Source organism: Octodon degus, unplaced genomic scaffold (genome assembly GCF_000260255.1).
Source record: "Octodon degus isolate 3935 unplaced genomic scaffold, OctDeg1.0 scaffold00114, whole genome shotgun sequence".
NCBI lineage: Eukaryota > Metazoa > Chordata > Mammalia > Rodentia > Octodontidae > Octodon > Octodon degus.
In genome coordinates this window covers 3,590,889-3,616,007 of record NW_004524690.1, presented here as the reverse complement: position 1 = coordinate 3,616,007, position 25,119 = coordinate 3,590,889, and the positions used below count along the sequence as shown (strand labels likewise).

The 25,119-nt window shown below is 35.8% G+C and overlaps 1 protein-coding gene across 3 annotated transcripts in view; it reads right to left on the bottom strand.

The window, feature by feature from the left end:
• Tenm3 (teneurin transmembrane protein 3) overlaps window positions 1-25,119 on the bottom strand; it is a 224,670-nt gene that overhangs the window by 98,849 nt on the left and 100,702 nt on the right. For all 3 annotated transcript variants that reach the window (XM_012516586.2, XM_023699614.1, XM_023699615.1), the window contains exons 8-9: window positions 24,509-24,709; window positions 17,304-17,489 (exon numbers count right to left, since the gene is read on the bottom strand). In XM_012516586.2, the coding sequence (XP_012372040.1) occupies window positions 17,304-17,489; window positions 24,509-24,709 (387 nt within the window). The remainder of the gene's footprint in view (window positions 1-17,303; window positions 17,490-24,508; window positions 24,710-25,119) is intronic.

The following is a 25,119-nucleotide window of genomic DNA, read 5'->3' as shown; positions in this document are numbered from 1 at the left end:
GGCTGGCATGTGGTGCTGGGGGATTGAACCGTGGTCCCTGTGCTTTGCTTAGCTTGTTCTAAGTAGGTGCTTTAGACCACTGAGCCATCTCACCAGCCCATTATTTGTATTTTAACAAACTCTGATTTCTATTAACTACAATAATTCAAATTTTTCCTGAATGAAATAAAAAGTGGTACTTTATTACGGAGCTATCACTAGCATCATTGTTATTTTACAGCAGCTCAACTTTTGTTACATAATCATCTTTATCACAGGGAAATTAAGTTCATGTACTCCACTATACATGTACATACAAGAACAATTAAAATAATTTAGGAGGCAGCATTATTTACTCCTCAAAGCAAGGGTTTGGGAATGGCTCATGTAGTGTGTTTTTATTTTTGGGACTGGGTCTCATTGTGTAGTCTAGGCTGGCCTTGAACTCACAGCTGAGGGTGGCCTTGAACTCATGGTGATCCACTTGTCTCAGCCTGGTATTACAGGTATGTGCCACCACACCCAGCTGTCGTACAGGTTTGGATGCTGGTTCTTTTTGTGTACTAACTACATTCACAGAAAAGTTACCTAACCTCTCTGAACTTCTGTTTCCTCAGTAGAGGTTTTACAGCTTCCACTTGTTTGGGTTCGTGTGAGGATTAAATAAGATAATCTACCTAGAGTACTTCTCATCATGCTTTAGCACACAGAACTCACTCAGTAAATAGTAGGTTATTACTAATCTATCTTGCTACTACTCTAGAAAGGACAGACTTGTGAAGCAATTCATCTTTCAAGTGACCCTGGAGAAAGGGAAGTCTGACTTTAAACAAAGAAACACGGTAGTGTCAATGATTTTTTTTCATAAACCATGAGAACCATTCTGTCCTTCTACTGCCAGGATAAACTTGTTCACACTCCATCCCCACACAGTCCCTTTTTGGTGAAAACACTTTTTATTTGGACTACTGTACTTAGTTTGCTGAATGGACATAACTCAAGTTGTATCAGGAAAACCTCTCTTAGTTTAGTGACACAACTCTAAATCAACACATGGTTCAGCTTTATGAAATAAATACCAATATCATACATTGACCTTAAATATTCTGTGTCCCTTAAATAGTAATTTCATTTAACCAAGGTAAATTTACTTTTACTAAAGGTAAAAAAATCCATACGATCTGCTCATAAGTTCAGAAATACAAGTCATTTTTACAGTAACTATTTGGAAACTAAGACATTTAAATATCACATTTCACATGCATATCTCTATCTTCTATTGTGATTTTTCTGGGAATTTTTATTCTATTCTTCATTATGAAATGTAGTGAGCAGATGGAATATATATTGCTAACGTTTATAGCAGAATACAGTTAAATTAGTGTGACGCCACTTCTAAGTACGGGAGGAAGTTCATCTGTGGCTGACACAAGCTTCTTCAGTGGCATAGCTGCGCTTCTACACACTTAACTGTGTGGCTGACACAAGCTTCTTCAGTGGCACACCCACGGAGGCATAGCTGCGCTTCTACACACTTAACTGTGTGGCTTGCGCTCACACTGGTCCTAATTTAGAGGATTTTAGAGGCAGGAAAGAATTAAGGTATGTAAAACAATCACATAGAAATCTTCCCCTTCACATTTTATGGCAGCTCTATACAATTTTTTACTTACACATACCGACGTGTTTGGCTGGATCACTCACATGCATTATAATCTCTGTTGGGGCTTCATCTTCAAAGCCAAGAGTTGGACTGTATGTGGAAAGCATTATTTTACACCTCATTGTTCATGAGGGAACTAATTAATGCGTACCTAATACTGTTAATTCACAATTAAATCACTTTATGCTTAAACACATGCTTTCCACACATACATATATAAATATTAATTTTAGATAGAATGATAATCATTCAACACCATAACAATTAAACAGCTGTAACCTGTCTCATGTGTTAAGTAATGGAGCTGCAGGCGAGCTCCATAAGCAGATGGTCTTATCCACTCATGCTTAATGTTAAAGACTTTTTTTAAAAAAGGAGGTGTTGACAAATCAGAACAAGAAGGCATAGTTTTAATGCAAATCAACCAATTTGCAATGGAGATTGCCCTAAAAACTAATTTGGTGTATAGGAAAAATTAAGCTGTTGTTAAAGGAAGGCATTATATCACATTTGGAAATAGTGATTCTTCACCAACATAATTATTTACCAATTCATTCAACCAAAAGAGTTTAATGAAAAAGCAGCTGGCAAAGTTTCATACTTATGGACCTCCTTTGGCTACTTCTTAATTTAACCAAAGCACATGCCTGTTAAGTCCCAGAAATGATAGTTATATTTCAGACAGCTGTTTTCCAGCTTCACTAAAGAGGCACTCAAAAAGGAGAGGGCCATTGAACCTATCATAAAGAAGAGAAAACAATTTGGCAGTAGTCACACTATAATCTGTAAATAAGGTACATAAAAAAGAGAAGCCATGGCTTTTGTATGGCTTTAAAAAGAGCTTGGCAGAAGGAACTGTTTCAAGATGAAAAGGGGCTATATCTAACTTGTTATATTCAAGAAATGGTAAAGACAAATTGTGCTATTAAAAAAACACCTAAGTACCATTATGAGGAGTAATCATATTTGTGCAACTTGTGAACTAATTCTTCTAACCTGAAATCAAAGTTTTAACTCTTTAGTCTATTAGGATAATAAGAATCTTAGTGTATAAGACAAATTATTTAAAATCCATATTAAGACTTCCCCTGGTGCCTGGCATACTACATTTACCTGATAAAAGTTTTGGGAAGAATGTGGCAACTTTGTAATTTGGCAATAGCTATAATCTTTATCTTCTTGTTCAATGTTGCAAAATAGCTGAAATCATTATTTTGCACCTGGTTTCACTCCCAAATGCCTTGAACTTCAATTTCTCAATAAAGTCTTCTGATGAACTTGGCAAGAATTGAAGTGAACGTTTTCATCTTTATTTCTGGTTAAATTGTCAATTGAGTCCAGTCAATTGAGCTTAAAAAACCTCTTCTATAGTAGGTTTGGGTGGTAATTAAGATCTTAAATCGTTTTTCAAAGATGCAAATCAATGAAGTGTTCCAAACTGAAAAATATACTCTAGTATATTAGTAAAGGAACAAAATGGGAAAAATTAATAAAAATATAAATGCAACAGCTTAACTGACTTTTCTTGGTGTTAAGACTCAGAAAATAACCCCAAGTACAGTGCTAAGGCACACTCAGAGCTTTGAATAAAAAGAGAGCCAAGGTGTCCCTGACCTTTTATCTCCCTGTTTCACAGGTCCCCCCTCTCTTCTGAGGCAGGGGAGGCTTTTTCTGATGTCACCCTATCTAAGGAAGGGAAATTCCTCCAGGAGGAGTGTACGTGAATGCACTCCTCCCTCACATTTCACTACACCCAGAAGACTACATCACAGGAAAGGGCGACCAAAGATCTGACACCTTGGCCAGAGAGACTTTGCCATTAGCAACTATTTATTCTTGGAAGGGCTGTTACCTGAGAGGATGCAAATGCACAGCAAGATGGCCTTTTCTCTCTGGATATTTTTTTCCCTTATTTTCCATGGTAATTTTGTTTGGCAGTCTCAGGCCCTTTTTCCTCCTGTTCTTACCACCCCTCAGAAACCCTAAGCCCATAATCTTGCTGCAGTTTAGAATGCTATTTAAGTTTTAACTATCTGGCCCTTGTTTGAGTTTTCATACTTTGTGTGGCCACTGTGCACCTGCACATTAATATATTTGCATGCCCCTTTCCCTGTTTATCTACCTAGTGTCATTTTTTATATCACTGACAGGAATTACTGAATCTTCAGAGGACACAAAGAAAATTCCTTTCATTCCTACATCAGATAACATATCCTGTATTAACTTTTTGTGGTGGGGATGCTGGGGCTTGAACCCAGAGTATTGAGGTTCATTCCCCGATCTTTTTACAAAAATATTTTTAAGACATAGCCTCACTAAGTTGTCAAAGCTGGCCTCAAATTTATAGTGCTGCTGCCTCAGCCTCCTGAGTAGCTTTGGTGATTGGTGTGTGCCACCACACTTGGCATCTCTCAGTAAACTTATAAAAACAATAACAATAACAACAACAACAACAACCCTGAAATTCCTGGTGGAAAATATAAACAAGACTGTAAAAAGAAGGGAATGAGGTTTACAAATCTAAACAAATCAGGTATATTTTTATGACACCTAAGTGATCATAAAACAGTATAAATCACCAACATTTCCTTATATCCTGCTTCTGTAGGAGAAAAGTCACAGTGGATTTAACATCCCATTGTTTCTAAACACAGGCTTATAGTAAAGTGGCATGGAATAAGCTTTCTTTAGGCAGTAGCTTTTGGAATCCAAGTTATACTACAGGAGAACGTCTCTCCAAATCTGAACACAAGTAACCATCACAGTATAGAATTCACTTATCATATAATTCTAAGAAAGTATGTGAACAAATTTTTGTAAAGGTCTTAACATTCTCATCCTTATATGCTACGTGTAAATTACCTACATAGAAAAAATATGTTTAAGTTCAGATATACTGACCCACAAGTCAATTACTTATATTTAGAAATGAGCTTTGGGAGTTACAAAACCAAAGCCAAGACAAAAATAGCACGACAACCATAAAATAAAGCTCCTTTTCTAAAGTATAGAACATATTTAATACAGAGTCTGCCAAAAGTGTATACACACTTCAGGAAAAAAAAAACTTGATAAATCTTTTAATATTAAATTTATTAAGTTATCACGAAAGTAATGTAAGTTACCTTTGGCCGCTACAGTTACAAGAGGCGCTCACAGTGGTGGCCATTAGCTACCACATATTTATTATTTTTCTTTTCCTGAAGTATGTATCCATTTTTTTGTGGACTCTGTAGTTCTATAAACAATCTAGCTGTCACAAAAATGTGCTTCTTGGCAGCGCTGCTGGCATCTGATTTGAGATTCTCACACAGCGTTAGCAGAAATGCTGCTGCTACTGCAGCCGAGGAGACTCAGATGCTGATACCAACGGCCACAGTCAGTTGTGCCTACATTTAGTGCTATTCTTAGGAATAAAACAACTGATGCCCTAGGAAAGTAGTGATTGGGAAATACATTCTCCAAATAATTAGATGACATCTGGATGGCCCTTGGAGCTATGCTCACAAAGCAAGTTAGGTGCAATTCTCTCATTCTCTCTCATTCTCTCTCTCTCTCTCTCTCTCTCTCTCTCTCTCTCTCTCTCTCTTTCTCTCTCTCGACAGGGTCTTGCTATACAGTTCAGTCTGGCCTTGAACTCACTACATAGGCCAGCGTGGCTTCAAACTTGTGTTGAGTGTTGGTATTACAGGTATGCAACACTATGCTCAGCATAAAAGCAAAAATTTGAACCTAAACTTTTTTTAAGATTTTTGTCTGATTGGAGGACGTGGTGGGGAATTCTGGAGACAGGATAAAAGGTAAGGAAGGGGAATACTACAGAGTTAAAGTTGCAACACATTTCACACAAACTGCACTGAATTCCAGATTAGTAACCAATAAATTTTTACAGGGTATGGATTTTTCCAAAAGTTAGTGGAAATAAAATAATAAAAAGCCCTAACAAATAGTTTTTGAGACTAAAATATGATAGAAACATAGTCAAGCTTAATAAAGTCTCACATTGAGATTATTAATGTTTGTTGGTCAACTCCTTCCATTCAGCAGGCTATGGATCACAGGTAAAGGTCTAATTCAGGATAATGGGCAGATTTGCTACGGCCTGTAACGACGGCTGCAATTAATATGAACTCACAGCTTAATGGCTTTTTATGATGAAACTAGTACAGTACATATAAAGAAAATCAAATTAATACAAAAGAACAATTTACATAGGTGAAAAGAAAAACCATTGGAAGGACAGATTAATCACAAAATCATCACAGCTAATTATTATAAACAATCTAAACATTTATCATCAAAATCTTTACAAAGCTGAAACTAAATGAAACAGTTAAAATGACTAATGAAAACATATTTATTGCAGTTTTCAAAATATTGAAATGAAGTAGAGAAAGCCTTGAGAACCTAATAAAATAAGGATTCCATCTTTTTAGAAAGGTCAGAGAAACTAGGTTTGCATTTGTAGAAAAGAGAAGTGACCTCATTTAAGAAAATACTAATTGATGGGATTACAAGGGATAAAGTTCTGACTATAACATTGCTAACTGAATAAATTACACTCAGATGAGAAAAACTGCCTCGTGAGGCACCCCTAAATGGATACTGTTACCTCAAAGGAAAAAATTGATATACAAAAATGGGCCAGGGTTGCAGAATAGGCATGGCAGTGCTCAGTGAGTGCCTAAAGGGGCTTTCTAGGGCTCTCTCGGAGCCACTATCTCCTCTGCTCTCAGACTTCTTACCACCTAGAATCAGTGCAACTTCACAGGATGAAGAGAACCAAGAGGTTCCCTTTTTGCGTATTTCTTTTTCTTTTAAATTTTTTTTCATTTTAATGAGAAAAAAAGCTAAAATAACAATGAAACAGTTTCAAAACAGGTAAGACAGTTAAAATAATTAATACATTGCATATTACTGTCTTCGTAGTAGTTATTCAGAGGACAAGAGGCAGACATGATATCATGTCTAAAATATTAGTACAAACCTTTCTTCTCATTGAACTAAGAGTCTTTCTGCATATTTCATGGAAATGAGTTTAGCCTATCTGGATCTTCATTGCCATCTATGCTAGCTTAGGAGAACTTGTTCCCTCTGAAATCTAAGACTCCTGGCTCCATGATAACCTGCTCTCCATCATACACAACAGATCAGCAAGCATGTCTGTCTACACTTAGTGAGTAGAAGTGAGTCAGAAGTTCGATGTTAGTTTTTGTACCCAGTATGCATCCCGATTTTTCTGGAGGAATTAGCGCAGCTGACATGATTCAGTACAGTGGGATTACCACAGATGACTTTTTATTAACTTCAGGGCAAATACTCTAGCAACAACGGTAATAAGAAATGTCTGTGGGGTGGTTCCTTTGCGCCAGGTTTTCTGCTAAATGGTATTCTACATGTTTTAACCTAGTTAATATTCTCAGCAGCTGCTCCATGAGGTAGGAACTTATTCTCAGTCTCATGTTACAGCTGAGGAAACTGAGGTATTGGGATCTCAAATGACTTCCCTAGATGGTGCAGGTATCAACTGATAGAACTGGAACCAAGGCATACTCAGTTTGTGAGAGGTCTAAAACTCTGGAAATGTGGGGGAAATTTCCTTTTTAAGAAAAAAGTTCTATTGATGAAAAATTATTTAGAATGAGAAAAATCACAACCAAGTAGGATTTTTAGATTGATAAACACCAGAAATATCAGAAAAAACATTCAATTTTTTAATTCATTAAGTGCCTCACATATCTTTAATGAACCTATTTCCTATATTTTGAGACAATGTTTTCTCTCTGTCTTCTTATACAACAATGATTTGCAGTATTCTCCAGAGAGAGTAAAGGAAAACAATTCAGTCTTTATTTGGTGTGATACTTTAATATGCTTTTCATTATTAAAAGTTTAGAAAAGTTATATTTGGCTTCAATATTTCTTATTCTATAGTCAACTTTTAGAATAAGAAATACTTAGCATTTCTATCAAATTTGGGGAGACTTTCTATTATGGATCTTGTTCTTTGAACCAATATCACCTGTTAATACTTTCTTGTGACATCCCCCTAGTAGAATACTTTGACTTTTCTGCCATCTTTGTCAGTATATAATATATAAACAAGAAATCTATTTTTGGTTGCTTTCTATGAGCGGCATACAGCACATGTGACTTCACGCACTGGTGACCTCATGATTCCCAGTACTGGACCTACATTCTACAAATAGAAGAATAAATTTCCCAGTACAGAAATATTCATCAAAAGGAAAAAGGAAGACTTGCTTATAAATCACAAGTTCCATCATGAAGTACATTCCAACAAGAGAAAACGTGTATCTTCATGACAAGAAGAACTGTGTTTCTGTACACATTGAGCCTTGTTTCTTCCCCACTACCTAATTCCTTCTGTGGCAGCGCTCCATCCAATGACGTCATTGTTTCACATACTCCGACCCTATCATATTTGTGGCACTCGGAAAGTCAGGGATGGTAGGAATATTCCTGGATAGCTATCAGTAACGGCCACAGATAGAAATGATTTCATACCTCATAAACATATTCCATTAAATCTAAACTAAATGTTAGTGGAAGTGTCAGAAGTGTCCACAATCAATGCTGCTGTTCATGGAGTGTAGTGGAAAGCATGATGAGGTGGAAACTGACAGAGGTCTTAACTAATCTGCAAGTACGTCAACTAATCAAGTAACATCCAACCCTGTAAACCCAATGTCTGGGCCTTCACACTGAGCTATATTATTTTATTTTGAGGCAAGGACTCAGTAAGTCACTAAACTGCCTAGATTGGGCTTACATTCGTGCTCTTTCTGCCTCAGCCTCCTAGAGTGTTGGATTATAGGCACGACCCACATGCCTAGTCAAGTTTTCCAAATTAAGGACCTAAATACTTTTCTTTCACTTCCTAACCTTGTCCATATTGGTGAAGGTTTTGATCCTCTCTTTTCTCCAATATTCTTCAGTGGGTAACTCCCCAACTATTTACACTTTATTTTCATTTTCTAATCTCTAGCATCTCCAAAGCCAGAGAGACTGGCATTTAGCAGAGGTATGCTGGGTACAGTATGGCTAACTCATGTGAGCAAACAATGCATGTCTTGTGATCACTAATGATCCTGTTTCCATGTACTAAAGAATTAGAATAAAAACAAATAGCTGGTCTTTTGTAGCTTAAAGGAGTTAGGATTTCCCTTAGGCCAAATTTCCATTTGAATTGCCTGAAAGTACATGAAAATCAATGTAGCTCTATAAACAGCTCTGTGTTTGAGACATTACTAGGAGAAAAAAACCACAATACATTTTATCTCTTCTTCATCATCAGGATTTTCAAAAACAACTCTCAAAATCCCTTGATCACAATAGTTTTTATTCAACAGTATCTATTCTGACACTAGGTTATATTTTATCACAATGAAATGGAAATTTCAGTAACTTGAATTCCTGGAACTGAAATTTTATTCTATATTAAAAATAATGTTAACATCTAAAACACTGTCAAGTTTGCAGTTTGTCTAATTTATACTTAATAATAAAATAAAAACTAATTCATTGAGTATTATTTTAGGCACTTTATTAAATGCTTTATAGTCTAGTATTCAATTCTAACCACCCTACAAGGTATGTAATATTCATATTTCATATAAGAGGAAACATATTTAGACAGGTTAAATGACTTGTCGAAGGTTATTCAGAAATTTAGCACTGATTCGAGTCTAAAAGCTCTCAAACACAATTTTGTTTCAAAATCTTATATAAATATTATTTTATATTCCTTACACTTGGAAAGTCATAAAGTCACACTTGGAAAAAAGGAGTCCAACTGAGGATAAGAATAATCAAAATGTAAGTTACATTTTACGACTTCTGGAACTGATTTTAAAACACCTTTTTAAAATTTCAAAGCCTATGCTCTTTAAAAAGATTACATTGTCTTTTATAAGAAATAGTATTTAACATAACATATATCACAGAAGGGAGATTCAACAGTGGTACAACAGGAACTTGTCAGTTAAGCTTACCTGCCTACTTGACTGGCAGGAGCTGGCCAGGGGAATAGTAAAACACACCTCTGGGTATGGCTGGGGGGTGAAGGAGGTGTCACTTGGAGGTTCATGTCTGGTCCCTGGCCTCTTCCTTTCTAGCACTGTTCCCCGGCTCTGCTTCCCAACTGCCATGAACTAAACTTTGCTCTGCTGCCTCTTCTGTCATGTTTCTGCTTTTAAGCTATGGACTGAGTCTCCTAAACCACGGGCCAAATAAATTGCTATTTCTTTTAAATTGTGGGTGTTGGGGTAATTTGTCCTAGCAGGAAGCTGACTAATAAAGAGATTTACAGGCTGCTTTTGCTAAAAGCACTGACTCTTAAATTAGGTTTGTATCCATCTCCTTCTCATCAGACTGCTGCTCAACTTGAAAATAGATGTATGTTAATCACTTAAGAAGTGTTTGTATAAAAACTGCTAGTGCCATACTGAGCCAGGTACATCACAGGGCCATTAACATGTTAGTCATTAAAAGCATGATTTGTGTTTTCTGAGGCAATCAGGTTACTTGGAGGCTCCTTTTGTTAAAAGAAAGACAGTAACTCCTACTTGGGCCTGCAGATGTCCAATAGGTATTTAAAAGTACAATAAAGTGGACTGGCGAGACAGCTCAACAGACTAAGTGCCTGTTTTGGCAAGGACAGGGACTAGGGTTCGATCCCTAGTCCTCCATGCTGTGCTGGCCCTGCCCCCAGGGCACACTGAGCCAGTGACCGAGTCCTGCTGTGGTGGCACATGCCTGCAATCCCAGCGCTTGGGAGGCTGTAAACAGGAGGATCACTAGGATTCCAAGCTGAATAGTGAGACCTTGTACTAAATAATTTGTTTTTAAAAAAAGTACAGTAAAGCTTGTCCTTCATTTGTGTCTGACTCCTTTACTACCTTAAAACTTTGGGTCATGGCAGGAATATTTCTGTAGCTGCTCAGTTACACATACAGATATGTTAATTATTTTAGGGAGTGTCTGTCTAGTATCTGGCAATACTATGTTGATTAGCCCTAAATTTACCCAACTTCTCCTTCCCCTTCAAGGCTAAAGACAAGAAAGGAAGGAATTTATTACTCAATGTGATCATTCTGGTCACAGAGAGTAATAAATTCCTTCCTTGCTTCTCTGTTTAAACTCTGGAGACTGAATATGGCATAATCTAGATGGGATCCCCAGAATCAGGCCATTGGCCTAGGGCTCTGGTAACAATCATTAACAGAAAAAGGAATCAGTGAACAAATAAAAAGTCAGCAAGGAATGCTAAGCATAGCATCTTACAAAATGAGTCCCAAGTGATCTCGAGGAGTGAAGATGATTCCTTGCCATAAGAAAAATAAAGGTTTAAATGCTGTTGAGAAAAAGGGGACCCCATGCTTAAGTCCAGTAATATTTCAAATAAAGAAGAAATCATGAGTAGTTAAAAAATTCTAGAACTGTAAGAGATCTCAAGGGGGCCTTCCAATTGTGATAATGGATAGAAAAGATTTTAAAAAACTCCTCCTCTAAAACTGCTCTGCTGGGGAACAAAAAGAAACAGGTACTCTAATCTTACTCTAAGGTTTCACAGCTGCATACATAATTGTGGTACTGTTAAATCTTACTGGAATGAAGATTCAAAAACTGGGGAGGACCTTGTTCTAAAATTTAAATATGCTTTCCAACCTGATGGTCTTCATTATAACTAATCAACATTATCTAATTCAAGTCCATTTTCTTGATTTCTGTCCCCCAAAGATTGAAAACTGCCCATCTACCTCCAGAAGACAACAAGCCCAACTAAAGATGGAGAGTTGAAACAGTTCTTCCTTCATAACAGCCCTCCATAGTAGATTGCAATCAGATTCAATCTCTCCTCTTCCTTAGGACTTAATCTTACTGATAGCCTCCAATGTGCTCAGAAAGAAACAGATGAGCTTAGAAGTAAATCTTGTCAACAAACGCTAACAAGAATGATACTTGTGGAAGTTACGGGTTTAAAATACTCAAAATTTGCTATGTAGGATTTGTCACTGCCCAGGATAGTTAGTACCGTACTCTGCATACAAGTGCCTGCTCAGTAGACACTGGCATAGTATTTGTGTTGCACCTGTGGGCACTTACTGCTAGCCATAGGCCAATCCCATAGCAGTTTACCCTCTTTTCTTACACAACAAAAGGCAAACCAATTAAGCTGTCTTTACACGGCTACAGATTTTAGTCACATAGTTATAGATTTGTTAAGTGTAAATTCATTCAATTAGGTCATAGCTAGTATCTCGCAGTTCACAAATTAGACCCACTTTAGCTCAGTATTGAATTATTTAATTTTGTGACATAGACAGCGATATAATATTGTAATTATGTCAACTATTATTTATAGACTTAATGATATTTTATATATTTTTAATCCACCTCTGGATCCTCTATTCTTACATCTTTCCTATCTTAAGAAAAACAAAGGTAGCACCTGGGTACAAGAATCACTGTGTCCTTTTTGTAACAGTCACATATAAAAGAGAATCAGTGCTATTTCTACTAAATCACATTAGTATGGTACAGTACTTATTTGATGTGGCCCACTCATGTTACTTTCCTTTTATTATAAAAGGGTCCAACCATCATAAGTGGTTTCTGGGAAGGAAGAGAGATATTTATTTTAATAACAGTATTCTAAAAGTAAATTCACCTTGTTTTACTTTTCACCTGCATGCCTCACTAGTCAAAGTCCAAGCCAGGACAAGAGAAGGACTTGGGACAATTAATCTGCAGATCAATATGCCTAATTTGTTGAACTAATGATTCATAACAAGAAGAAAATATAAATATGTTAACAAAAACATTCAGATGGAATCTTTTCAACAGGAGAGAACCTTCAGTGAATACTCTAAATTCATAACCTATTTTGATGTCAGCATGCGTAGACTTTATGAAAGTACAAGGTAAGTTTATGAAGACAGTGAGATGAGTAGTGAAAAGTATTCTTTGCTTCTATTAAAAATGTCTGCTTAACTTTTTGCACCTCTCTTTGATTTATCCTCCATGTTTGTACTCCGTGAGATGACACCTTATATGGAGAAAGAAAAAAATCTTGATGATTTTGAGTATTCTTTTATGAAATGGCACTTCTAGACAGCTATTCAAGTGCTGAAACTCAGAAGAAATGCACAGAACAGTAACCCTTTTAAAGGAGAAGACAAGTCAGAGTCTCCTGGTTGCTTCATCAGCGGCTCACAAATGGCCCCTTGGGGACAGTTACAGAGGCAGTGAGTTACATAGGCAAAGGCAATTGGATCTTGTGTATCAAAAATTGGAATAATTAATTCTAATAGTCTAAAATAGCAAAACAATGACTCAACGAGTTTCTACATTTTTTTTTTTTTTGTGGTACCAGGGATTGAACTCAGGACTCTCCGCTTGCCAGGCAAGTACTTACTCTACTGAGCTATCTCCCCAGCCCTCTACATCTTTTAAAAGGTTCACACTCAAGACTTATTTTTAATGGAGTATGACTTTACCATTAAAATGATAAACTTTCTTTTTTATCGATAAATAAATATGAATGAGACAGTTTCACAGCTGATTAATAGGACAGTTTTGATAATCAATACACTGTATATTGTTATCTTCTTAGTGGTTATCCATAGTACAAGAAGCAGACAGGATATTCTGTCCAAAGACTGTTAGTACACCTTTTTCTTCTCATTGAATTAAGTGAAAGTAGCTGTAAATTTATCTTAACTATTTTGTATATATAAATACAAAATGATCTTTCCTTTGTATCTTTTTTTTTGTCCTGTCAGAGGTAAATATTCTATTGGCATCTAAATACTATAGGTGTTTGAATTCAACTAAACAATCTAAAACTATCTAGCAGTCTATAATATTAGTGGGCTATCCTCAGAAGTTATTGACTTGAGCCTTTTACAGCTCATTGTAGTAATATGGATTTACTTTATATACCTCATTTTTATACTTTTCTGCTGGATGGTTAAAACCAAGATATAGCAAGACCTATGTAACAAGAAATGTAACTTTTGTATCTGATAAGGTCAGCCAAGTACTCTCAGGATTTATCCTGTAGCCCTGTACCGCCCTGTGTACATCCTTTTGTCAGTGTCTGACTTGAGGATGAGTCACAGCCACTGCTTGACCAATTTGCTCTCTGTGAAAGCTTGAGAAAATGTTTTTTCTCTCCATGTGACTCTCCCCAGGCAATGATAAACTTTCACCACTTATAGGAAAATGGATGCACTTTAAGACCATAATTGGAAGTAAAGTAACTCAGACATATGAACTTAAATATCACATGGTTTCTCTTATATGAAAAGCTCAACGTGTATGTGTGTGTGTGTGTGTGTGTGTGTGTGTGTGTGTAGTTATCCATAAAGTTCAAAACAAAAGATAGGAACAGTAAGAAGAAAAGATTGTAATACAGTACAGACAATACATTTAAAAGCTTGCCTTGACTTAGTATAACTGTCTTATATGTTTTATACATTATTTGGCTTATCAGTGTGATTTTCAATCTTTATATAGGATAATTAACTTCATAAGGTCTTATAAATAAATGAATGTAATGCTAGAAAAATAAAAGTGAAGTGTAGGGAGGGGGCAAAAGAAGGGAATTGAAATGTGTCGTATCCCCATATCAATTACCCACAGTGAATGTAATCATTATGTACTGCAAACACGTACTAGTGAAAGTTAAAAAAGTGAACAAAATTAATAAAAGCAAAATTATAAAAGCAACAAAATTCATGTAAATAATATAAAATGGTGTTATAACCAAGCACAGCAGGATATAATAAACTGCAATAAAAAGACCTGCTACTAACAAAAATCCATTTTGTTTACAAACAACTAGAAAGTTGGTCAAGAACAGTTCATCTGTGGGAAACTTCATATAATATTGCCAAGGTCAGTGCATATCCAACAGTAGAATGATTCTTTGAATAGCTGTTTGCTGGCAATGTAAATATGAATAATTTTCTCATTTCTTGGTTTTCAAAGCTACATACATATGTGTCTGTTGTACTTCCTGGATACATAGAAGTTGAGAGTCACAAATTTTAGGAAGTCTATTTTTCCAGCCCTGCATTTGATATGTGGGCATTCTGAAATTTGGGGTAGGGGGCTGTTCGGTCATATGGATTCTGTGCTGACTTTGGATGGCCAAAGAAAGACACACATCCTGCTCGTCAAGGTTTTTCTGTCTTAAAATACCTCAATTGAACATCATGTTGCTCTTGCCCTATGAGGCCTCTCTCAAAGAGCAGAGGAGGGGAGGCCATCTCAGAGTTGTGCATACGGGCACTCTGTAAGAGCTGAAATTGGCCACCTCTTGAGGTTGACTTCGGTGAGCACTAACTTGTCCTCAGATGCAGGCAGTAGGTTCACATTCAACGAGAGCCCCCTCAGGGCATTGCAGAGGTGAGAGTCTGCACAGCAGCCCTCTCCTAGGAACCTGTGGGGGTGTTCTTTGTCTCCTTTGAAAATCTGCATTTCCTACACTGATGTCGTTCTCTCCCCTACCTGGAGCACTGAGCACTGTTCTTCTGGGAGTCTAGAATTATTGTGATTGGGAGCCTGAAATTTCTGTGAATTTTCTTCTTCTAGGAGTCTGACCATTTCTGGAGAGATGTTCTTAATGAGGCTTCCCTTGCAAAAATACTGCCCAGGCCCTGGGAGATAGCTCAGTAGAATATGCGCTTGCCTGGCAAGCGCAGGGTCCTGAGTTCAATCCCTGGTACCACAAAAAAAAAAAAAAAAAAAAAAAGCAAAAATACTGCTCAATATTCATGCATTTCACTGCTGAAGAAAGGAAGAGGCTCAGTGGCACCTCTCAGAGTGGGAGGGAAAAATCCTAAGGAACCTGTGCATGGATTCTCCCTGATGTGCTTTTTCTTTTCTGATCACTCATAAATATAGCCAGGAGCCGGATCACCCATGAGTCCCGTGGTCATACCAGTAGATACCAAATGTGAAATGTTGGCAGGACCCTTGAAACAGATGCCAGGGATGTCATTAAGATTGTAAAAAACTTTACATAATTGTGACAATTTTATAAGATGTATGTGATTTTAACTTTCCCATGACATAATTCCAGTTTACCTAATTCCTTTCATCAAAACAGTGAAATATATAATACTCACAGATATACTGGAAGAATAAAATCATTTAATACCCTCAATAGCCACATTACATTTCATCTTAAGGGCATAAAGCAATGTGGAAAAAACACTGCAGCTCAAATTCTGAAATTTCTATAGAATGTTCCATTTATAACTTGTGCTGTATAGTTCTACTGAATTGAGGTTAATTTTCTTTTCTTTTCTTTTTTTTTTTTTTGTATTTTAGTAAGGGTCTGCAGAGTCCACAGGGTCTACAGCGTCTCACTACATATGTAGATTGGACTCGTAGTGATTCATTCTCCTGTGTTCAGCCTCCCAAAGAGCTGGGATTACAGGCACATACCACCGCACCGGTCTCAATCACCATCTCAATGCACCTCAGGGGTGGGGCCAGTGTGACAGGCAGGGGATTGAACCCCAGTTGCTGCATCTGCCTAAATAGATGCTTTAATCTGAGCTATTTGGCCAGCTCTGAGGTTAAAATTTATTACTTACATAATTTATATTTTAGTTTTTTTGAGACAGGGTCTTGCTATACTGTCCAGGCTGACTTTGAACTCACTAGCCAGCCCAAAATGACCTCGAACTTGTGAGCCTACAGCCTCAGTCTCCCAATTGCTGGGATAAGATGTGTGTACCACCATAACTGGCCTGTTGTATTAAGTGATCGTGTTCTTGAATATTAAAAGCATTGACTTTGAATATCTTGAAAATGTGACATTATATATGTTCTACTTTTATATCTTTGCTAAATACCGCTACGTAAAACTCTCCCATTTTGTTTTAAAAAACCATTTTGATCTTAAATACCCAATTGATTGTTTTATTTAATCTACAAATGTTCAAGAATATTATCATATTTTAAAGTATTAAGGATACATAGTTAAGAACTACTAGAGATGTATTATTCCACTTTGTTTCTAGTGATACTGTTAGATAAAGTCATAAAATTCATACATCATTTGTAGAGAAAAATCAACGCATGTAAGATGTGTGATTCTGGAAACTACAGAGGTCAAGAAAGTCATATATTTGAAAACTTTTTTAAATTTTGAGAGTAAAAATCTGACTGCAATGGCAATATGGAACAGTAAGAAATAACAGTCAATGCAAGTCTGTTATAAATCGGACATTAAATTTTCCATATGAGTCTATTTTTATGGACATCACAAAATTTTTTCTATACTTTTTACTTATGACAGTTGCTCTAAAAAAAAGTAAATTTCCATGAGAGTCATAATAAAAAAATTCTTTTTAAGGAAGACAAGTAAAAACCAATGTGAAGCAACAAGGTTTTTCCAAGTTGAAAATAGCCAAAAACTTGGGCTCTTTTACAACAGATTAAGGATAGGTAAGAAAGTAGAGTTAAGGGCTGGGGTGTAGCTCAGTGGTACAGCACTTGCCTAGCATGCACAAGACCCTGCATTCCATGCCCAGCACCAGTCAGTGAATCAATCAATATATCAATGAGTCGATGAACCAATGAATTAATGAACCAATCAGCATGAGTGCAGGGAGCCTACCGATGGTGCAGTGCTCGCCGTTCCATCCTTGGCTGCACTCACACTTGCCATCCTTGCAGGTCCCGTGCTCCGCGCAGCGAGGGTGGCAAGCTCTCTGATTACATGCTGGACCTGTCCAGCCCTCCTCACAGCGACAGGTGCCTCCCATGCACACGCCATGTGAGCCGCAGTCCACGGTACAGATCTCTACATTGAACAAAGAGGAAACAGAGCAGGAGAGAAGAGTAGGAGTGGTGAGAAGGGCAATTAGGTCAGCTACATCTTAATATCCTGCTTGTTAAGGTAAAGAACAGAATCATTGAAAAATAAATCAGAAGTTTGTGCTTACAAAGAAAATTTCAGCATTGGCTAATAGGAATTATGAATCATAACATTTTATTTCCTTATCCATTACTTAATTTTATTTGTGGCTACAATGGTGCATAAAATACACATGACAATTTTATTAGAAATAATTTCTTACTCTTTATGTAAAGCTATTTTATGCATAAAATACCTATAGGGTAGTCATATTTATATATAAATATTCTAGAAAGTATCATTTGGCAGACAAGAAAACATAACACACCAAATTAATGAAAGTGTTCAGTTGCTAAGTATCTTAGGTCTCATAAGTCTTGGGGTTCACACATTTATCAAGAAATGAGAAGGGATTATTTCCAATGTTGTTTTACTTTAAACATTAAAAAATTTTGAAGAAAAATCCACATTAAAACAAATACAGAAAGAAGAATCTGTATAAAAAGTACATTAGCTTGCTTCAGACATGCATAAATGCCGATTAAATGAATGAAATTGTTATTTTCCTATTTAGTAAGCTGTACAGTTGACAGATACAAATTGCTCAGCTCACAAAGCAGAAAACCAGTTTAATAATACATGTAACTACTGACTGTTGTTTGTTCAACAACCAGAATTACTGAAAGTGACCAAGTAACTGCAAAAACTATAACACCAGGGCAAGTCTTTTCTTAAAAAAAAAAAGACATCTGAAATATGTTTTTGTTTCTCCTTTAAAGCTCTCTTGGAAGCTTTAACTAGATACAGTTGAGAGAGGGAGAGATGGAGGGAAAGGGAACACTGAAAGATACTTTATTTTTTATTCTTCATATGTAAAGTTAACTATAAGTTAACTATACTTTTTGTCTGAAGACTGTATGACTATCCTTCAGTTTTGGTTTTCTTTCAAAAATAAAAATATCTTACAATAAAAACTTTGAAATAGTTTCTAACAAACAAAATAAAACTATAGCCCTTTCTCTAAATTAAGAAATAGTAACTACATATATAGCCACACATGCTTCTATTTTCTCCATTTGTTCCCCAAATAACAGGTTTTTTTTGGCACTGTAGTTTGCTATTTCACAGGATTAACTTTAAACACTGTATCAAACATTATTAAAGTTGTAACATTTTTTTATAAACAAGTAAACAACTGCCAGGACTATTAACTGGGAGGGATTTCTATGTGAGGTTTTTTTATCCTCTTTCTTCCTCTTTAATTTTTCTGTTCTGTGGCACATTTTCTTTTGAATTAAATTTTTGATTAAGAAGTCCAAGATGGTTTGATTAACTTCAGAACAACATAATATCAACTCAGCTCCAGAAGAGAGACATTTCTTTCTGAGGCACCCTTTTTATTCAATCTAATCAATTTTTCATTAGGGTGAAGGTGTTTATCAGTGTTTAGCACACTAGCTTTGAGCAAGGTGCGTCAATCTTTGTAATGAACTTATTAATTAGAGTTAATTTAATTGAAGTGGAATTGAAGGGCTAATTAATGGACAAACTGCTGATGAAGATAGAGGAAAGCTCTGTTGCTTTCAAACCTATAAACTTTCTAAGAGAAATAATTTCTTCTCTTCGAGCTGCTTAACCAAATGTTTCTTCAGGTGTAAAATTCACTTTTATTGAATTTAGATATCTGAAGGTTATTTCCACAGTGACAAAAGTGGTAGCTAGTAAAGTGTTTTCCTTTCGGATTCATTTAGTTAGAACAGCAGAATTATACTGCTTGTAAACTTTAAGCCACACTTATAAATTAATAACGTTTTCATAAGCTTTTAAGGAGAACTGTGCAACAGCCAGATAAATCAGAGGCACATGAGGGCAGGTATTTTTAAAAAGTGAAGGTAACTATATTAAGATTCTTTACTATTAACTCTACGTAAGCTGTCTTTTTGCAATTAATATGCTTCTGTAGGCTTGAACCACTGGTGGGTACATGCAAAACTGTTCCATTGGGAACTGGTACTCCTGGTGGTATAAATGGACCTAATCACTTTTATTGGTCTTTTTACTAATAAAATTAATAAAAAGCTGCCCAACGGGACAATCACACATGTACCACTGGTGTTCAAGCTGCCCAGCAGTGAAAAACAAGAATTATAGCCCCATATGAACATGTTAGTAGCGAAGTTCCATAAAGAATTTTTCTGCACTTAATCACTTTTTTCAAAAGAAGAATACTATACTCATTATTCAGCTCTATACAGAGAATATTTTTAATGTATTCCAAGTTCTTTTTTTTATCGAGTATATAAAGATGAATGGAACAAAGATTTCCACTTACTATTACTAAACAAGTAAAATTTGGCATATAGGCAAAACAGATTTTCAAGTAATTAATAACTGTATTAGCATGAGTAGAATTAAATCTAAATATGTAATTTTATATGTGATTTTTGACAATCAATTTAATCTTTTTTAAATTTAATCTTTTAATTAAAATATACATACATATATTTGTTATTTGTAACAAGATGAAAGCAGATCTTTGGAGCTATTTATTACCAATTATAAACTATCCTTTAATAAAATCATAAAAGTAATATATCACAATGAGTTTATAGTAATCAAAAAGTGCTATTATGTCTGTTCCTTTTGTATTTGGATAACTGTGGTAAGTAAACCAGAATAACAATATTTCAAGTTAAGTATTCCTGTACTTTGTAGCTAATATTATACCTATTTTACTGACAGAGGCCTAAGAGACTACTATACAAGTGATTATTTCTATAAAATTTAACTGGGTATTTTCTGTGGAATGCATTTCTTAGTATAGAATCTGGAAACATAAATAAAAGCAGAAATAACTAAATGCCTATTTTGTGCTGCCTCCTCTCCACGTACGCTTTTTTTTTTTTTTTTGAGGGCGTCCTTGCTATGTTGTCTAGACTGGGCTTGTGAACTCCTAACCATCTTGTCTCAGTGTCCTGAGTTCCGTAGAATATAGATGTGGAACACTACATTCAGCCTAAAAAATATATCTCAGAAAAAAAAGATAAAACAAGTTCATGTGTTACTTGAAATGAGGTTATAAACCCATGCTTGATTAATGTTGACTGGCAAGGATTTCCCACAGTTCCTTAGTGGGGTGTTCTGGTCCTTCTATAATCCAGAATCCAAATTACATTTTTATTTTTATTTATCCTATACATGTTATTTTTTCTAGCAGTCATAAATTTTCCAACAAAGTTTCTGGCTTCTCAATCTAACAGGATCAACTAATATACTTATAAATCAGTAATAAATAATACTATAAACCTCGTTATCTTCTGGAGGAGGAGGGCCAAAAGATGAGGGATGAAAAGCGAAGCAGGAGAAATGGGAAGATGAGTGGAAGAAAGCCTGTCTCAGTACACTTACTTACAGGCTGAACAGACGCTCTTTCCCTGTATTACAAATTGTCCTATGGGGTGGGGGCTTGTGGGTTAGCTCAATTGTTTAAGTGCCTGCTGGAGCAAACCCAGTCAGGTGCAGGGGACCTTGGTTCGAACCAGCTCCCATGCCTTACCAGATCTACCCTTAAGGCAGCCTGAGCCAGGAAAAAAAAATCTTTCACAAATTGTCCTATGGAAAATGTCCTTAGGCTTGGGTTTCCAGGAATCAATTTAAATTGTAGATGTTAAATCTGCCATGCTGAAATTGAGTCATGGGGTAGCAGAAATATTATCCAAGTATCTTGAAATGCCAGGAAAGCACACTTTATAAAAATGACTGGTTCCTTCTCTCCATGAAAAGTATACGAGTGAGATGACAATATTTTTTCTATCTTACCATTAAATCATACAAATACATGAAATTATTTGCATTTCATGAATTTTACATTTGTGGAACTATAATCAATTAATACTTTTCTGTGGAAGTTCCTCTGATTTAGTGAAGAATTAAGACAAACTACAAACAGTCTTTAAAATACTACCCCTATTTACTATCACCACTGTTTCCATTAATGGTAAAACTCCTATTAATGGCTATTTCTATTACATAACAATGAGTACTTCTTGTGTATAAGGCACAATTATAAATGATTTCCATGTATTAACTCATTTAATTTTTTTCACAATTGTATAAAGTGGTATATTATTAACTCCATTTTACAGACAAAGGCTGAAGCAGAGAGAAGTTCAATATGGCTCCTGACATGCAGCTAGAGGATGGTTAGGCTAACAGCTGACCCCAGGCAGTTGAGGCTCACATTCGTTAGCACCTTAGTGTGGGCAAGATGAGCTTAAGCTTTATGCATAACGCCTTCATGTGCTCATCACCACTAGTAAAATTTGTCCTTTCCCTTTCTCTTCCTTTTCTTCCCTTTCCCTCTTTGGCTCTTCTATTCCCTCTTTCCTGTATGATTCATGTTTGCTTAGTTTGCATATCCATAGAACTCATCTTTATGTCTCACTCCCCAGTGCATCTTCAATCAGCACTACTCTTCCTAGTTTTCTTGCCTCACTCACAGATATAATCAGCAACCAGACTTTTCCTTCAGACTTACAACTCTTCCCATCAACTTTTCTATTTTACCTTTTCAACAAGTCTTATACCTTTTTATTTTCAAATGTGTTCATTTTTCCTGGTTTTGAAACTCATGCATGTTCTCAGTCTCACACTTCTAGAAGGCCCACTCATTTGTCTTCTAGAAAAGTCTCACGATTACTGCTCTCTGACATAGTCTACACGACACTTCTCCTAAAATGCTACTCTCATCACATTCATGAGCATATCTTGACGCAGTTCTTCACTGTCTAAACCACTGTATCTAAACTGTAACCCTCATAAAAGGGCCCAAGCTAATTTTTACCTCCAAATTTTTCCCTACTGTTGTTCTGTATATATATTTCTTTAAGTTGTACCATTGTTAATAATAGTGATGTTAACACATTTCTTCTAGTAATATACATACATAAAAAATATAAGCACTTATGGGCTACTGGACTCTTTTAGAATATTTTGCTGAGTTTACACACCTATAATATTCAAATAATGGAACTTAACCAAAAAAGGGGATACAGATGAATGTCCATTTTGTATCTGTATTCAAAGTGGTTAGGATAGATATATAGTTGCACTCTCTTAATGAATAGAGTGATTTGTTCTAATGGTGTTAGGATATCATGTCCACATCTTGTACAGCAATTAACCACTAGGAAGAATGTATGCAATGTGTTAATTATTGAAACTGTCCTACCAATTTGATTTGGAACTGTCTCATTGCTATTTGTTTATCAATAAAATTGTGGGAAAAAAAGAAAGGAGAAGAATAAAATAAAATAAAATATAAGCACTTAAAAAAATAATAGTGATGGTAGCAACTATATTTAGTAATGGTACTAGATACTATATAATTATTAGAATATTATATTTTATATTTATTTATTAATTATACTAATTACTCTATAAACGTTAACATAGGTAGTTCCCACAGCATCTCTAAAGAATGTACTATGAATGTTTTCACTACTCGCATAATGAGTAAACTCACTATGCTTTTACAGTCATTTGGTAAAGGCTGCTAATCTCTGTGGGGATACATCTGCACAGGAACCCGTGTACCTGACTTCACAGTTCATCCTTTCAAGTACTTTATAATACAGTTCCCCAAGCCAACACACATCTCTTCCAGGAGCCCCCAGATGGCCATGCCTAGGTGAAGGCAAAAAATGTTGACAAAAGCCTTCTTGAAAACTTTTGGTATTAAGGTAGCATCACTCCTCTGAAGGTTAAATGAATTTGGCATATTATTCTATAGAACACTAAATATAACAGTATTGGTGTCTAACTATTTCAAGCATGTTAAACAAATCTTCAAAATTAAACTAATTTCTTTCTTTTTTTCATAATTTTATTGAGAAACAAACAGCAATGAGACAGTTTCAAATCAAACTGGTAGGTCAGTTTCAAAAATTAACACGTTGCATACATTCTTCCTAGTGGTTAACTGCTGTACAAGATACAGAATGAAACTAATTTCTAGACTAGAATAGTGTCTTCTCAAACTGTGTAAATAATAGGTGAGACTATCATGGAATTAGTTCATGCATTGCAACTAGCACTTGAAAATGACACTTAGAACATACCAGTGTCTTTCACTTGATAACATGTCTGTTTCAGTTAGTTTCTGTAAGTATACGCATATATCAGGCCACAGTGCAAAAATACATCAATGATGGTAATCCATGATCAAAAATTTGAAAACCACTATTACCGAGGGAAAGCATGATTCATTATTGTTTTATTCCTACAGAGCCTATCACAATGCCATGCACATAGTGCTCAATAACAATGTGGCTTACCACATAAAATTATCATCTGCCACTTATATTATAATTAAAACTTCAATATTGGACCATTATATATCATATTTATACTGTGCATGTCTTTCCTGAGATCATGCTTAGCCTTATGCTGTCAAATAATTTTTTAAGCCTTCTCTGTATAAACCCCCAAGCTTTACATAGGCCTACAGGGAGGCTATTTTCAATAAGTAGTTCTGTAAAGTGAGAGGTAAGATGATATGGCATATAACAGAAGTTGAGTGTTCTTCATCCCAATAATACTGAAGTGGAAATTTTATTTTATTTATTTATTTTTTGCCTGCTCAGCCTGCTCTGGGAGTGGGGCTGGCATGGCATGTGGTGCCGGGGATCAAATGGTGGTCCCTGTGCCTGCCTAAGCAGGCACTTTAGTCTGCTAAGCTATCTTGCCAGCCCTTGAAGTGGAAATTTTAGTAGCAAATTGGCTAAGCCTATTTCTTTCCTCTTCACTAAGACAATTACATTTCATTAATTTTAGCATATCTATTAATAGTCACTTTGTGATAATTTGTATAAAGTAAAATAAGTGTGCTTTAAAAACTAAGATGTCATAATCTGTAAATAAATATCATAGTAATGATTTTATTGCATTGTCTTTTTTAATCTCACCATTTGAGCAGTCTGGGCCAGTCCAGTTAGGGTCACAAGTACAGGAGCCGCTTTCTTGGAGATATGTTCCATGACCAGAGCACTGGTCTGGACACATGGTCTTCAGTATTTCACAGTTGCTGCCACCCCATCCTGGGTTACAGTGACACTCCCCATGGATACACACGCCATGGTTAGAACAGCCAGGGTCTAGACAGTCAGCTGGTTCAAGAAAAGAGAGCAATTTCATTAAGCCTGGCAGACATCACAGTACATTTAGAAGAATTAAATCCTAATTTAATTTATATGCACATTTTGCTAATCAAATATCTATCATTTTCAAGGATTTGTTTTTGAAAAATTCAGAATTATAATGCAATAAAGCATTAGGAACCAGCCCAATGCCGTTTAGGTAACTAAGATTCTTGGAAGGATTTGTAATTTTCATGAATTTCACAAATATCATTTTGGGATTTCACACTATTACTGCCTGTTCTGCCAAGATAGAATAATAAGTACTGCCTTTTCTAGAACCAAATCTGTGTCAGTTGACCTAGTCCATGACCACTGAGCACTGACAGCTGCATGGGATCTTCAAATTGTTTGAGAAATAAATGAGTTGCATACTCTCT